Genomic DNA, 16,062 nt, shown 5'->3' on the forward strand with positions numbered 1-16,062 from the left:
TAGAAGGTGAAGCAAGGTCAAGCACGATAAATTCTTTTATGATAAACAGATTTATTTTGTAAGTTTGTTATTTTGGGTGGTTCCTAAAAAGATTCGGACTAATGCTTGAATTGTTGAACCATATCAATCCTCCTAAATTGCCATATTGTTCAGTGCACGGTCAAGATCTCATTTCAATTCTGCTGTGACACAGGTAAACAGATCAATGATAAGAACCATATAGAGATTATTTTGCTCTCATCCATGGCTTGTGCATCAGATGGTATTTTTTTTGCCAAAAAGCATCAGATGGTACTCACAATCATTTTCAAGTATTGCCAATCACACCTTGATTTTGAACTGCACCAGTTCCCAATCTGTTTCAAAGCGTCTTTACTGACCTGATGACCATTAACTCTTATGATTAGCTCTTATTCACTTTGTAACTAATGCCCATTTGCCAACGAGTTTCCTCAACTAATGGTAGTCAACCTAAGCAAACTTAGAGTTTGAACCCTTCATTTCATTTTTGTCGTACCAAAAAAAGAAGTCGAAAACAAGCGTCCTTCCCCCCCAAAAAAAAAATGGTTCGATAGCGTTTGAACCTAAACACCAAAACGTTCAATTGATCCCGATGACCAGCCTCGGGGCCAAAAACATTACCCTGGACAAGTATGTGCCCCAGAATTCAGGCTTCCACATTCCAGTATTCCACCCAGCTACCAAAATTTCAGGCGCTGGAGCCGAGCCGAGCTCCTTTGTTGCTGGCCCCCCGTGGAAAGGAACGGAACACCCACTGGTCCCGAGTTCTATCCTCACTCGTTGTATAATCCACGGGGGGAGAGGGAGAAAGGGAGAGAGAGGGCGGATGGCGGTGTTGACGAGCACGGAGAGTTTGGAGGCGGAGGTGGAGGAATTCCGGGAGACGCTGCTGAGGAGCAGCGGAAGCTTGGAGTTTGGGGCGTGGAAGACGGGAACGGGTGCCGTCCGGAGGTGGACGGACGGCGAGGAGAGGGAGGGACACGGGAGAATGGTGTGCGTCACCAGCGCCGTCTCCTTCCTCGGCTTCGCCATCGTCAATCGCCTCCTCGCCCTCGGCTACATCGTCCGCCTCGCTCTCGAATCCCAAGGTCAGTCCTAAACAACAAAAATATCCGCCTATTTTTTCTGAGCAGGGAATTAGGAAGCAGAAGGAACCAGGCGGAGCTTAGGGATGCCTTGGCAGGCCTTCAAGATGCACGGTAAGCATTATAGGTTAGCTCAATTATCCTGAAGAGAGATTCGACCACGGTGATTATTTGGATCTATGCTGGCTTGTATTACCTCTTATTTCAAGATATCTGAGTGATGGTAAAGAATAGAGAAGTCTTCCAAACTAAACGTGTATTTAGAGAGGCTAACGAAGCTACGGATTGAGTAGCTGCCTACATGGCCAGACATTTCAAAAGTACCATATGGGCTGAAGAGAAGAAGTTGCTTCAAGCATTTCACGATGTTTTGTTTTCTGTTTTTATTGGATATATCCGTATACGTAATAAATAAAATACATGCTTTAGTGAAAAAAAAAAAAAAATTTTGGCCAGCCATGCTGGACTTGTTTACATTTCCACTTGGCCCTGTGATGTGGACCAATGAATGCCCCCAATTTGTTAAATTTTACGTATCGATTGTGTCTTTGTTACTTTTTTTTGTATTTGTTTCCTAGTTTTTATTCATTCTATCTTATTTTATTAAATTATGAGTTAATTAGTAGCATGGTGGCAATGGCTTTTCAGAAGATCTGGACAAGCTGAGGGACATGGAGATGTTTGGCGAGATGGGACGGGACGGAGTATGGGCGGTGATGGCCAACGTGATGGACGTTGATAGCTTATGCCATGCGTTTGATGGTTGCGCCGCCGTGTTCCACACCTCCGCTTTCATGGATCCTGGGGGCGTATCAGGCTACTCGGTAAGTTCCATCCAAACTTGCTCTTCTAGCTACTTAATCAACCTATTAAATGCTAGTTATCTTAGAGTTGAAGGCTAACTGCTCGTGTGTGCAGTAGCACTTGACTAAAAATAGATTGCTTTTTAAGAAATTATATCCTCATCATATAACCATTCACGCCGTCAATCATAGCTGCTTGTTTCCATAATAGCACATCAAGATGAGCATTTGATGAATAAGACTTATAGGAACGAGTAATAGTGATTGACAGCATGCATGGTCATGTGGTTTACACCATGTAGCCATAATTTCTTCTTGAGCTTTTTGTTCTTGAGCCCTACCTATTTTATTTTCTAAAATATGATATGTAGATGGCAATCGAAATAAAATAACTACAGTGCAAAGAAGGGAGAGTTACTATAATTTTTCATTTCAATATTTGTTATCATGTTTGTGACATCATGAAATATTTTTTTTCTAAGGGTCGAAAACCAATTAAATTATGCTTTATTTTTTGTTTAGAATTGAAGTAGATGGTTTTATCCAAAGTGGAGATGACTCGTGCCACGTAATCCTAGTGCTGAAGATATTTTTAATTATTATTATTTTTGAGCTTATCTGCCCTTCTTTCTTCTATATCAGGCTGCGGCCTACCGAAAGCATGGTGGTTGGTATTTGAATTCTTGTGCACACGTGCTTTGTATTAACCTAAGGCCAAAAGTTTATGTAACATCGAAACGTAGGTAAGTGGGTCATATAAAATATATGATCCTATTAGCGAAGCTTTTTAGGTCAGCTTGATGGGTCCTCGGGAATACCAACTCAACTTTGAGCGGATTTATCACAACTCTCACAATTCTAAAATCAAATTTATTTTTGAGTGTCTAAAACCAAAAAGTTGAAAAAAAAGGATGTACGTTGTTATAATCATTATGTATGTGGTTTGACTTAAATTAAAAGTTAAATATTACAATAAAATTATTGCAAAATTTGTTAATAATAAAAAATTATAATCTTTTAATATCACAATTCATGTTTATATTCCTGTGTATGGATATTCTGGCTTTATCAATTGGATTGAGTCTATTAGCTCAGTGATGGACCAGTCTAATCATGAATAACACGCACAAATACGGACAAAAAAAGATGAGAAAAAAATGAGTGATACATTTGTGCATGTTGGTTTATAGTTAGACTGATTAGTGATGGACCTAATCCAACTAGAAATTTTATGTAATGTAAGACATTCATGCTTAGTGGTCCATATCTAGACCTTTTTGGTGATGTATATCTAAGAAGGATAATAGTTATTTCTATTTATTTTAATTTTAACGTCCATTAACTTTCATTTTATTTTTGGGATAGAAAAATTTCTTAGCTAGGCTCCTTAGTTCAAGGTGATTGATGTACAAAGATTGGTGGTTGTTCAATCTCTTTTGGTGGGAGATAGGCTCTATGGAGACATTTATAAGGCATTAGGTTGCCACAAAAGTCCAATGTAGCCAATAATTAATTACCAAGGTAACTTCAAACAGGAGGATTCCTTTTCCTTACAGTTAGTGCCATGAGGTCAGAAGCTCTGGAACGGCATTCAGGTGTTCGAGATATACACCACATGTATCAATACTCTAAGCTAGTTTTAGACGTTGCACAATTGTTGATTAATTAATATTTGTTATTTGGATTCCTTTTGATATTGACATATTCTGATACATATTTTTTTTTTTTCTTTGAATTTATAGTTTTTTTACCATTTGCCTAATTACTCCCCATAAGCATTAAGCATACAAAAGGACATGGTCTTAACTAGCATAAAGGAAACTATCCGCATCAACACAACGGCTGAGCAGCATCTTTGTTTTATTTTTAACAATTGATTCTCGGCTACATCACTTTCACTTCTGATGTTACTTTAGGCGCAGTGGGTGGCCAACAATCCATCAGACCATCATCATGCACTTATATGTGATCTGTGGTTGGCCAATCAAATGGGGGAAGAACATGGACGTACTAGTTCTCATCATTAGATAGGATGAAACGTGAAAGCAATCAAAAGTTGCACTAGAGAAGCTTGGAATGCATTTGGGGCTCAGTTGGCTTTCCCGTTTGCAGTAGGCCTTATATCACTTTCGCTCCTCGACATTCCTCGAGAAGCATTAAATGGTCCTCTTGTATTTACGTGTGCTTTGGAGGAAAGAGAAAAAAAAGAAGGAAAGAATGATACATCTACACTTATATGTACTTGCAAACTGTTTGAAAGTAATGCACACCTAACTGTTTGAAAGTAACGCACACCTAACACATTTGTGGTGCAGGGCTGAGCACATCACGTACTTAAATTTAGGATCTTTAGGTGTTTAATTACAAGTTAGGTGCCGCTCTAAGATCCACAAGGAATGCTACTGCTAACTGCTGCCTCTGCAATCTTCTCAAATTTCATAATTTAAATGTTCCATGTCAAATTTTAAATGCTACATCACTAGATGTCACAACTACCCACTTTAATTACAAGCATCATCATCTAGCATTTCTAACCAAAGTCATGGGCACTAAAACGTGTGAAAATTTCTGATACTTAAATTTTCTTGCAACCCTAACTAGTTTTTCGCTTCGTTCGTTTTTATATGGCTTTGAATAAGAGGCTGTTCATAATTTTGCCAATGGACTATTTCCCATACCATGGCAATGTTTGCTTCTATATTCCTGATCAAATGATCAATACTTTAAGCACCTTTCTGACTTTCGAACGCTTATGTTTTATGTAGCAATATCATGAAGTTCATCCAATCTTATTCATTATTTCTAGATATTGGGTGAACATGATCAAGTTCCATTCTTTCAACCACACAACTGAGTAAGATTATGTTCACTTGGCAGATAATTTGTACATATCCTATCTCTTCTTGGGTTGCAAACTCTACAGAAGCCCATGGCACATATGGAAGCAAGAGTGGCAGAGCGAGTGATTGAATCCTGTGTGCGTACTCAATCTGTCAGAAAGTGCGTATTTACTTCCTCTCTTCTAGCTTGTGTTTGGCGGCAGAACTCCCCTCGCAATCGCCATATCCCCACCATTGTTGATGAAAACTGCTGGAGCGATGAAAGTCTCTGCCGGGATAAGAAGGTGACGACTACTCCTGAACAACATAGTAGATATAGCATGGTAGAGAGCACTCCTTGGGAGCCTGAATTGATTTGGTTGTTTCTTCCCTGAAAAAATTCTTAGGAAATTTCATTGAGAACATGGAGAGACTACTTGAAAACAGCAAAATGTTTTCCAAAATCTTATAATTTTGTAATTATTTTAAGAAAACGCTATAGATTTATAAAAGGTAACATTAAGGACCTTGAGAGATTGAAGGAGCCCATGGATATCACTATGTCCATATCTTTGGGAAACCAGGAATTCCTTTTTCTTGCATGGTCTCTGGTATTATATATATATTTTTTAAAAAAACTAAGATCAAGGGAACAATGACCTCCCCGGGTCCTAGATGGTAGCATTCAGAAATAATATGAAGACTTTCAAACTGTAAACCATCAAGCCATGATATAATGGTTCGCAAAAGGAGGCATGAAGAATGAAGGAAGAAATTGTTATCTTTAATAATCCTTATATCACAAAATTACTTCACAGAATACCATACACCCAGAAGAAGTTGAAGTCTTGCATTAATAAGCCATAATTTCCAACCTTTGCTAATTAATTTCCCAACAAAGCTCAAATATTCCACCAATGCTATCTGTTATGCAGCATTACTAAAATATTAGTTCAGTTAGCGGGCACCTCTCCCCTAAGAGTTTGCCCTTTCAAATCCTAGTTAGTGCTCAGTTAAAAAAAAAAAAAAGGAAGAAGAAGAAACACTGAAATACATTTATTCTTTCCTCTCTTTTTTTTGAGTGCAAATAGGGGAAGTGACACCCTTCCCCCTGAAATACATATTTTCAATGAATTATATTACCAAAAAGCTTACAATGCACTCTGCCTTCTTCAACTCTGAAAAGGACTCTCTCAAATGGTTGCAGCTATGGTTTGCACTGGGCAAGACAATGGCAGAGAAAGCAGCTTGGCGAGCGGCTCGTGGAAGGGACTTGAAGCTTGTCGCTGTTTGCCCAGCTCTTGTCACCGGACCACGATTTTGCCGCCGGAACTCCACAGGATCCATCGCATACCTCAAGGGTGAGGACTCTTTCCTTTCAGCATATTCATGCCTTTGCTTCGTAATTTGAATTGAGCTCTATGAAGTTCTACAGTCAGATATCACTATTCACCGGCAGAGTTCTGCACCATCATTCTGAAAGCTTCTCTCTTTACACCATGCAGGAGCTCATGAGATGTTTGCAGAGGGATTGCTTGCAACAGTCGATGTGCAGAAAGTAGCTGAGGCTCATGTATGTGTCTACGAGGCAATGAGTAACACTGCTTGTGGGCGGTATATCTGCTATGATCGTATTATCCAAAGAGCTGAGGAGGCTGCTGAATTGGAGCGGCAACTCGGAATTGCAAACAGGATCTCCGGGGAGACCCCCACCGACCACCCAACCTGGTTCAAGCTCTGTAATAGGAAAATTTCCAGGCTAATGTCATCAAGGAGGAGTTGCACATACGACGTCTACTCGGTACTGTACAACTAGAAGCTCAGGTATTCAAGTACATGACCAAACACTTGGGAGGGTTCAGATGGCATTGCCGCAACAGACTCGGTGCTCACTGTGATGGAAGAACACAAAGCTGTGATTGTTGGCATTCAGGAGCTTCTAAGTGAGAGAAAATGAGAACTTGATCACAATGTTACGGATTCAGTTGGAACAGAGGATTATTGGAGAGGAGTGGAGGAAAACCTTTGTACAAAGTTTTTGTGTAATTAAACTGAGTTGGCAACACGAAGTGGGAATGGAAGAAGGCTTTTGAGGCAGTCAAATTTGTTCTGTCCTAGTTTTGAGAAGCAACTGTTCTATCCTACAAAATGGAATTGAGAGTGAGAGGAGTTTATGGCACTATGAGCTCTAAAGGGTGGGAAGTGCTGATATTGGGTGCGAAACAGCATACTCGTAATTTTTCAGTTACTATGATCCAGTTAATTCAAAATACCAACCAGCAAAGCTCCCCTTTCTCTCTCTTCCCCAGGCATTTCTGATAATATCAAGGGTTATTCCTATCTTGACATTTGTAATTTCCGGAGTTTTAGCACCGGTTATTCCTATCTCCCCTTCCAGTATCAGGAATTGTTGAATAATAGAGCAATCACCACAATGCATCCTACAAAAATTAAAATAATAATATGTTTACACATTTCTTTAACTGTTGGTATATGTCATTATCCCTGGCTGGGAGGAAAACTGCACTTACAGAAAATGAATAGCATGTAGCAGCACTCGCATTAAACAATGTCATGCGAGACAGATTTTGAATCACTCTGTCCAAACCTTAAAATAGGAAACCCATAAGGTTTCATCCGATTAGCTCTAAAGACAGAAAGTTGAGCTCTCAAAATTTGCCTGCAAGGTAACTTAAAAAACATGCCAAATTATGTACGTATGGAAAAGAAATATCTCTCACTTAACATGTACAACAAAAAGCAACTTTGTTCACAATTGCATACAAAAGTGGGACAATCATTTTAAGAATCATCATGAAATCCGGTTAAGGATCTTTCGACACATCAATAATTATCATATTACTTTGTTATTAGCAAGGAATTAAGCATATGAGAAAAATTATTCAACTCTGTGAGTCAAAGGCATGATATTAAATAGAAAATAAAAGATGGCATCAGAGTTCAAGCACAGAGCAGGATAGGAGCTCAACTCAAAACGAAGTAATTGACACAGAACCCTTACTCAGGTCATGACTGTGTCAGCAATATGCGCCAATCAATTTCAGCACAACCAGGTGTACGGATCTCTCTCATTAGGACACAACACTTTCAAAAGCTGACTCCAGAATCTACATTTAATGATCAATATTTCAATAGCTAGAATCAATATGGAGTGAAGTTGAAAATCTGGGTCATATTAGGAGTCCCTCAAGGATTTATTCAGTCAAAGGTTGTAATAGTTACCTAACAAAATCCAATTGGAAATTAAGTACACAGCTTTCTTTCTACAAGAGCAATGTTTTACACATTGTAATAAAGCTTAGCTGGCTTAACAGATTGTTCAGACTCATAGTTCACTTCTCATCTCTTCTAGTTTCAATTAACCCATAAAATGTATAACAGAGTCCTTGATATGTGAGCTGTTTGCCCATGCTGCTCCAGTAACCCAACCTACGAAAAGGCCAGTCCTAGATGTAGTTGCCATTACAAGTATGCAGTGCTGGCTTACAAATAAATATTCAGCAGCCAGTTGTGCTCCTAGAAGATCTCATATTACTTAATAATACTGAGGGTTTCTGAATGCTTGATGCATGAAGTTGATAAATTTTTTAACTTCTCAATTTCATCAGGAGAAGAAAGGTCTTGAGCTTGAGCATAAAGATGTATAACACAAAAAACGCTCTGGTAGTTTAAGTTTTAAATAAGATGATGACTGACAGAAAAAATTCAATAGGGTTCTCCTTCCATCATCCCCAATCAAACAACTCAGTTAATCCAGTCAACAAAATACCATCAAATCAAGATTCAAACGAAGGATGTGTACTACAAAGCAAACTGTTTATGTTTTCTAAAAGAATTGTTTTATAAACTCAAATGACAACTGGCTTTGTGTAGGATCTTCCTTTTGGAAAAAAAAGTTTCAGAAAATCAGTGGAGTAACAAATATCGAACTAGTTCTGGCTATTGGTGCCCGTACTTTCACGATGAGGTGCAGTTCAATTGTACAATTATGTCTATGATTATTAAAGTCGACCTAGAAACTTACAATGATATGAAAGATTTAGCATTAAAATTTGCCTATCTGAAAATATGATGCCTCACATACCTTCTTATAGGGGAAACAATCTTGATCACCAATAGTCACCACATGAGCAGAAACCATCAACAAAATGATGGAATCGGTTTGCATCCCTCACTATAATCTCTTTCCCGACACCTTTAGATGCCAGCTTTATGAAATTGTGGCAATCCTCACAGATCCTGATGTTCTTCATAATTCTTATACTATCCTGAGTGGCAGAAGCATTCATAAGTGCAAAAGTCAAAGCCAACTTCTCACTATGATGCAAAAGTCGCTCTTCCTTATGCACCTCCTCAGTCTCATGTAATACCAGTCTTGTATCTGCCACATAACCCATTTCCTTCAGTTTATCCGCAAGCCTTTTGAGCTCAACATATATTGCTTCTCGTTGTGGGTGACGTCGGCCACCCACAGAGAACTCATGAACATGTTTCCCTATCCCAACCCAGCTCAGCCCTGGTTCTTTCTTGATCCCACACTCCTTCATCTCCTTCCTCACAAAGGCTGCATCACCTAAGCTTCCCACCTCACAATAGATGTTGGACATCATTACGTAACCAACCGAGTTCTGAGGCTCCAATTCCATCAACTTTTGAGCTGCCTTTTCCCCAATCCTGGCCTCCCCATGCTTCCTGCATGCCCCAAGCAACGCACTCCATATGACAGAATCAGACACCATAGGCATCCTGTTGATCAGATCCTCAGCCTCCAACAGTTTTCCAGCACGTCCGAGAATGTCAACCATGCAAGCATAGTGATCAAGCTGAGGGGTAATTCCATAGACTTCAGACATAGATTTAAAAATATCCTGACCTTCATTTACTAGCCCACTATGGCTGCATGCCGTGAGAAGTCCAACAAATGTGGCAGAATCAGGTGGAACATCCATATGCTCAAAAGCTTGCAATGCTTCCCTGCCTCGGCCATGAGCAGCATAAGCTTTGACCATTGAGTTCCATGATACCTCATCATGAACCACCATTTGTTCGAATACACTCTCTGCAAGCTTAATGCTACCACACCGAGCATATGCATGGATCATAACATTGGAGAGCACCATGTCATCTCCAAACCCAGACCTCACAATAAGCGAATGAATAGCTGAGCAATGCATCTCCGTTGCGAATCCTGCACAAGCCTTGACAACAATAGAAAATGTATAACTATCAGGTTTGAAACCATGTCGACGAAGCTGGCAAAAGAGACAGATTGCCTCTTCAGGCTCTTGCTCAGCACGTGAAGTTATGATGCTCGTCCAAGAGACAATGTCATGTTCCTTAACCCCCAAGAACACTCTATAGCAGTCGTCCACACTCCCACCAAGCCCTGAGTAGGCCTTCACAAGAGCAGTAGCGACTTCGGCCTCAGAAACATAACAACTTTTTACTGTGAGACAGTGCAATTGGTGGCAATGTCGAAGGCTGGAACATGAGGAGATGACGCTGACTAGTGTTGCCCGGTCGAACCCGATACCAATCCGATGCATGTGGGCAAAGAGAACTAGCGACCGACATGGCTGACCATTTAGGTTGAACCCTGCAATCATGGAATTCCAAGTGATGAGATTTCGGAAAGGCATGGACCGGAAGATGGACCAGCCATCGTCCCCATTCCCGGCGCAGCTCGAATACATGGTGATGAGGGCGTTCCCGACGAAGACATTGGCGTCAAGGGAGATCTTAGAGGCGAGGGCGTGTACCTGGCGGCCGCAGCCGTAGTGGCGGGCCCCGGCGCAGGAGCTGAGGGCAGCGGCGAGTGCGAACTCGCTGGGGAGGTGGTGGGAGAGCATGGAAGCGAGAAGCCGGAAGCAGCGGTCGTGAAGGCCGTGCTGCGCGTAGCCGGAGAGGAGGGCGGTCCAAGAGACGAGGTTGCGGCGGGGCATTCCGTCGAACAAGCGGCGGGCGATGTTGAAGCGGCCGCACTTGGCGTAGAAGTTGAGAAGGTGGTTGGAGAGGAAGAGGCCTGGGGAAGGGTAGCGGGAGAGGAGAAGGCGGTGGACTGAGCGGCCGGCGGCAAGGAGGCGGTGGCGGGCGCAGGCGTGGAGGACGGCGGCGTAGGCGGAGGAGGGATGAAGGGCCAGGGATTGGAGGGCCGAAAGGGCCTCAGAGAGGCGTCCGAAGGAGCAGAGGCGAAGGATGTGGAGGGTGCCATCGTCGGGGGAGGGGTTGGGGGCCTCTGCCATTCGGGGATGGCCCGGCGACCGTCACCGAGGAACATACGAATCAACCGTACTGTGACTGATGTAACTAGGGCTAAAACTGGGCCCGGGCCGGCCCCCGGCAGTCGGGGAGGGCCGATTTCGGGGCAGGTCTTGGGCCAGGCCGAAGACCGTTGAGGTAGTACTTGCATCTTAAATACGGTCTTAATAAATTTCAGACCGGGCTCAGGCCAGTATTTGGCCCGCCAGAAGTTCTAGCCCGCCACTCGGCAATTCATTATTTGGATCTTCTAGTAGTATGAGTTTTGGATCAGGCCCGAGTATTTTGGGACAATCAGGCCAACAATTTCGAATTAATATACATTTTTTGTTTTTTATTTCTTAAAAAAATAAAAATAGAAGGATATTTATGAAGCTCATTATGAGCAGCTTGGTGATAAAGTGTACAAGAGATAGAAATCCAGATCTATAAATAAAGGCTCGAGCAACATTATAATAGTAGATATGGAATTTTTTATTTTAAAATAGACATTATATATTTACAATTTTTTAATCATAAATTTATTTTGATTGCGTAACTTCTATGTAGATTTTTTAATGCACTAATGAGACAAATGAGTTTACATCAAAAAAAAAAAAAGAAGATAAATGAGTAATATAAACATGAGGTTCATTTTTTAGAATAAAAATGCCCTCATTAGTGTTTGCACAAAGCTGATAAACTCTAAAGGCCTAGAGCGAAGCTTAGAGCTGTTTGGGAAAAAATCACTTATGTACGAGTTAGACTGGGGTTGAGCGTATCCATTTGAAACATGACTCGGTTGTTGTGATCAAGTGGATTCAGGGCCATGTGAGAGCACGAGATGAGCATCCGCTGCTACAGGACATTAGAGATTTCTTGAAGGATTGTGTGGCTTTTTAAGTTATTCATGCTTACTGCAAGGCGAACACCACCGCTGACTGGGTCGCCTCATTTGTTGCGCAACACTCCAGCAGTTGAATGTGTGAGAGCTACGAGTCTACTTCACACCCTTTTTGTTACCTTCTTTTTTTTATTTTCTTGCATGTATTCATGCTAGAAGGGTATGATGTATCCAACTTACTAAAAAAAGATATATCGTTCACTAATCTTACATCGTATATACATATTTTAATTGGATTATTATATATATATATAATTTGTACAAAATTAAAAAATTTTGATATCTATCAGATTCAAACTCTCAGCTTGACTATGTTTTAGACCTTGTCAATTGGGAGTTATGCATTGGCACTTTAATTATTATTGAGCTCATTGATTCTACTTCTAGCCCTGTCACATGGTATTTTGGCCCACTCCGTAGGGTATACATGCGGTTCTATTTCTGGCCTAGCTACAGGATATAAGGATGGCCATAATTAAAGGCTGTTGAGTTGAATATGATTTATTTCGAATCAGAATTATGATCATGTATATGAATTATTTGAAAAATATGGATCTTAATCGATTTGTATCTTGAAACAGAATTAGTTATGTCTTTATATTGATTCGTGGTAATTTATATTTTACTATTGTATCATATGTTATTATATGAATTATCTAGTTAAGATATTCATTATTTTCTGGACTATCTAGCTCATTATACGGCTTCTTATTTTTTTCACAGATCTGAAGAATTAGTTTGACTCGAAAATTTATTCTAGAAGAGTGACTAAAGACAAAATTTTGATATCTTTATTTAGATTATATTTTATTTTAGAGTTGATGCGAGATTTTGAAATATTATTGGCTTTGTAAGGCTTTTAATTTTGTTATTTAAATTAGAATTTAAATATTAATTATTTAATTTTATTTTGTTGTTTGTATATGATATTATGTTAAGATGACTTGTATGCCTATGAATTTTTTTTATATACAAATATATGACAGTTGCTGCGACTTCTTACGTGCAATTTTGGGCCATGGGGGACATGGTTCTTTGATTTAGATGGTTGTATTCCAGGCCCTCCTACCGTTTTTCATGAGATGACTCGGTGCGTTAGTTGCCATTGCTTTGGGTAAGCTTTTCTTGCCGTTAAAAAATAAAATCAGTTCTTATTTTCCAAATGTACCATAAATTAGGGGGCATATGTTCATTGTCCCTTTTATCCTGGTGCTGAAGCCACGGGCCACGTAAAGTTGCCATGATCGGGCCTTCTGCATCGTGGGCCCACGGGCCAGGATCATGCTCAGGTTTAAGCATAAAAAATATTAAATTTTATAAACATCGATCCAAAAGCTTGATTGACAATATTTTTTTTTACATATATATATATATATATATATATATATATATATATATATATATATATATATATACCTTCTTAAATATATAAATTATATAAATATTTTTATAAAAATTATTATATATATATTATACTTATGTATCCATATCATTATTAAAAGAAACGGTTTAAAACTAAAATAACTGAAATATCTTTATGAATAAATATCTAAAAACAATTAAAAGGGTATTCACGCAAATAGCAATTTTATGTGAATATTAATATAATTTTTTATATTTAAAATGACATACATTTAAAAAAATTATTAAAAAATCAAAATTTGGCTGAAATTTGCTAAATCTTTTATGATTCAATTGGATTGACAAATCAAAAAAAGATTGAGCCACATTGTCAATTTTCTTTTTTAAGATCATGACTCGCTCAAGCTGGAATATTATAGATGATCATTTTGGTAATATTATTCTCAATTTGATTTTGATATAATTATCATTATTGAATCTATAACATCTAAATATTGTTTATTATTTTTAAAAGATTAAAGCATATCAAATTTAAATTAATCATAGATGCTTAGATTAGTAAAATATTTTTTAGTGATTTGTAAATGTCGAATTGTTGTTTGTTTTTGAGGCAAAAATTTCATAAAATCAACATGATTTATCTGATAAGAGTTAATATTAATATGAGATTATGTAACATGATAATATTAACTTTTTGGCCATATTTTTTTATTAAGGACAAGTGAATTATCTTTACTGAATTTTAATTATTTTTTTATCGATTTTTCTGAAGCGTATACTCTTCTAAATATACATAATTCATAAATTTTCTTGCAAAGTTGCTACTTGCATGTGTATTTTTATAAAATTTTCTTTTAACGTGTCTACCCACAAGGGTATTTCAGTCATTTCAAATATAAATTATTTATTTTTTAATGACATTGGATGGTATGGATGTATATATTAAAATAATATGTATATATATAATAAATATTTTATGAGGGCATATATGAAAATAGCAATTTTATAAAAATATTTATATAATTTTATATATTTTAGAGGGTGTTGTGGTTCAAATTTGGAATGATGGAGGGCGGCTTTAGGCCCCCAGCCGCCACACCAAATCTTTGCTTCGTGCTTCTTACGCGCACCTCGTTAAGTTGCTGATTTGGGCCGATGCGGGTAACGCCGATGGATAGATAGGTGCTCAAGTACCCGTGGACAAGGCAAAAGACAGTCAAATTATGTCACATTAAGCTGAAGGCAGTATAAACGACACTGCCCTAAGAATTATTAAACAGAATGTGCCATCATTGAACGAGAAAACAAATCTAATCAAGGTGCAAAACATAAACGACCCCAAATCAAGCAGAACAGAAGCCAAGATTACCAGGATTTCTTGTTAGCTCTCCGCCCTTGCTGCTTTGGCCTCATTCAGTTCCTTGATGAGTTCTCCCATGGCGACATAAGAAGATCCACCCAGCTCCACCGCCTTCCTCGCCATCACCCCGAGCTCCCTCACCCTCTTTCTCATCCCCTCTGCCTCCTCCCCCCCACCCATCACCCTCGACACCACGCTCCCTATAACGTCCTGCTTCACCACCCTAATCTCCTCCTCTTCCACCACATACTCGGTGGCTCCGACACCAATCCCCACCTTCAGCACGTCCACGATTAGCCTCTCGTTGAAGAACTGATCGGCGAATAGCGGCCAAGTGACCATGGGCAGACCGGAGGTCACCGCCTCCAGACAAGAATTCCAGCCACAGTGCGTCAAAAATCCTCCCACCGCCGGATGGTTCAATATAAGTATCTGCGGCGCCCACCCTCTTATAATCATCCCTTTCCCTCCTCCCAACACCCTCTCTTCATACCCTTCCGGCAGCCACTCCGAGCTCTTGTTCCTCACCACCCAGATGAACGGTGTGTTGGAGGCCTCGAAACCCAGTGCCATTTCGCGAAGCTGGGCTGGAGAAAACTGGAACAAACTTCCGAAGCAAACGTACAATACCGAGCTGGGGGGCTTGCCGTCGAGCCAGCTCAAACAGTTGGCCGAGTCGATGCAAGCCGTGTCCCCCCTGCTGGACTTCTCGTCCAAGTCTTTGTTGCAGAGCGACACCGGGCCAACGGGCCACGTCTTCCTTCCCGTGGCCTTCTTATAGTGGTCCGCGAAGTCCGGCTCGAGCTCGTAAAAACTGTTGACCAGCACGCCGGAGCAACCCATCTCAGCCTCGCCCAGCTGACGGAACAAATCGCCCAAGAAGGAGCTAATTTTGGATAAATCTGGGATCTGGGACCGCTTCAACTCGATGCGGCGCGGGAGGCCGAGGATGACGACGGTCTCGGGGTTGTCGGGCAGCCTCTCGAGAGGGGGCTTTGGGCGGTTCATGCTATGGTTGACGGAGAGGGTAAGGAGGCTCATGCCATGGAAGAAGAGCAGCGGTATACCGAGCTCCTTTGCGAGGCTGAGAGTCCACGGGTAGAACATATCGGCGACGATGCAGTCAGGGCGGATCTCTCTGAGAACCTGGTCGAACGGTTGGCGTAGGCTAGCGAGGGAGCCGAGGAAGTTCTGCCGGGCGACCTGTGTCGGGAGGCAGGACATGTTTTCGCAGTCAACGGCAGCAGAGGAGGGGAAGTGGAGGAGGGCGACAGTGATACGGTGGCGGAGGGAGTCGTCGGCACGGTTGATGGTGGACTGGACGGCGGCGGCGTTGGCCGGGGTGGTGAGGATAGTGGCCCTGACGCTACGGGCGGCGAAGAGTTTGGCCATGTCGACCATGGGGATCATGTGGCCGGGGGCCAGGAGAGGGAAGAAGAGGAAATGGAGT

At 40.6% G+C, this 16,062-nt stretch overlaps 3 protein-coding genes across 6 annotated transcripts; 1 reads left to right on the forward strand and 2 right to left on the reverse strand.

Moving 5' to 3' along the window:
* The first annotated feature begins 278 nt into the window (after positions 1-278).
* On the forward strand, positions 279-6,825 carry LOC103707694 (cinnamoyl-CoA reductase-like SNL6). The gene is made up of 5 exons (XM_017843043.3): positions 279-1,220; positions 1,755-1,930; positions 4,833-5,033; positions 5,936-6,089; positions 6,234-6,825. The coding sequence occupies exons 1-5, from the start codon at positions 1,193-1,195 to the stop codon at positions 6,542-6,544; spliced, it is 870 nt and encodes a 289-aa protein (XP_017698532.1). The 5' UTR covers positions 279-1,192; the 3' UTR covers positions 6,545-6,825.
* On the reverse strand, positions 5,764-11,116 carry LOC103708302 (pentatricopeptide repeat-containing protein At1g71420). Of its 4 annotated transcripts, XR_005513874.1 has the most exons (4): positions 8,834-11,115; positions 7,260-7,419; positions 7,006-7,169; positions 5,764-6,465 (listed from the first exon to the last, which is right to left on the reverse strand). XR_005513874.1 is itself a non-coding variant. In XM_039131555.1 (2 exons), exon 1 carries the CDS (start codon positions 10,989-10,991, stop codon positions 8,859-8,861), a length of 2,133 nt encoding a protein of 710 aa, XP_038987483.1. In that variant the 5' UTR covers positions 10,992-11,116; the 3' UTR covers positions 5,764-6,465; positions 8,834-8,858. The 4 variants fall into 4 exon arrangements, 2 of the variants coding, with proteins under 2 accessions (XP_038987483.1, XP_026660857.2); XR_005513873.1 differs by lacking the exon at positions 5,764-6,465 and having other exon boundaries at positions 7,037-7,169; positions 7,260-7,408; XM_039131555.1 differs by lacking the exons at positions 7,006-7,169; positions 7,260-7,419 and having other exon boundaries at positions 8,834-11,116.
* A 3,339-nt stretch (positions 11,117-14,455) lies between these two features.
* Positions 14,456-16,062, reverse strand: LOC103706550 (scopoletin glucosyltransferase-like). The gene has a single exon (XM_008790683.3). It carries the CDS (start codon positions 16,020-16,022, stop codon positions 14,634-14,636), a length of 1,389 nt encoding a protein of 462 aa, XP_008788905.2. The 5' UTR covers positions 16,023-16,062; the 3' UTR covers positions 14,456-14,633.

The sequence above is a fragment of the Phoenix dactylifera genome, chromosome 11, assembly GCF_009389715.1.
Source record: "Phoenix dactylifera cultivar Barhee BC4 chromosome 11, palm_55x_up_171113_PBpolish2nd_filt_p, whole genome shotgun sequence".
NCBI lineage: Eukaryota > Viridiplantae > Streptophyta > Magnoliopsida > Arecales > Arecaceae > Phoenix > Phoenix dactylifera.

Excerpts from the sequence above, each read along its gene's own strand:
- LOC103707694 (XM_017843043.3), top strand. The coding sequence starts at position 1,193 with ATGCCTTGGCAGGCCTTCAAGATGCACG. Across the intron at positions 1,221-1,754 it reads GCAGGCCTTCAAGATGCACG|AAGATCTGGACAAGCTGAGG; the intron begins GTAAGCATTATA and ends ATGGCTTTTCAG. Across the intron at positions 1,931-4,832 it reads GGGGCGTATCAGGCTACTCG|AAGCCCATGGCACATATGGA; the intron begins GTAAGTTCCATC and ends CAAACTCTACAG.
- LOC103708302 (XM_039131555.1), bottom strand. The coding sequence starts at position 10,991 with ATGGCAGAGGCCCCCAACCCCTCCCCCGACGATGGCACCCTCCACATC.
- LOC103706550 (XM_008790683.3), bottom strand. The coding sequence starts at position 16,022 with ATGATCCCCATGGTCGACATGGCCAAACTCTTCGCCGCCCGTAGCGTC.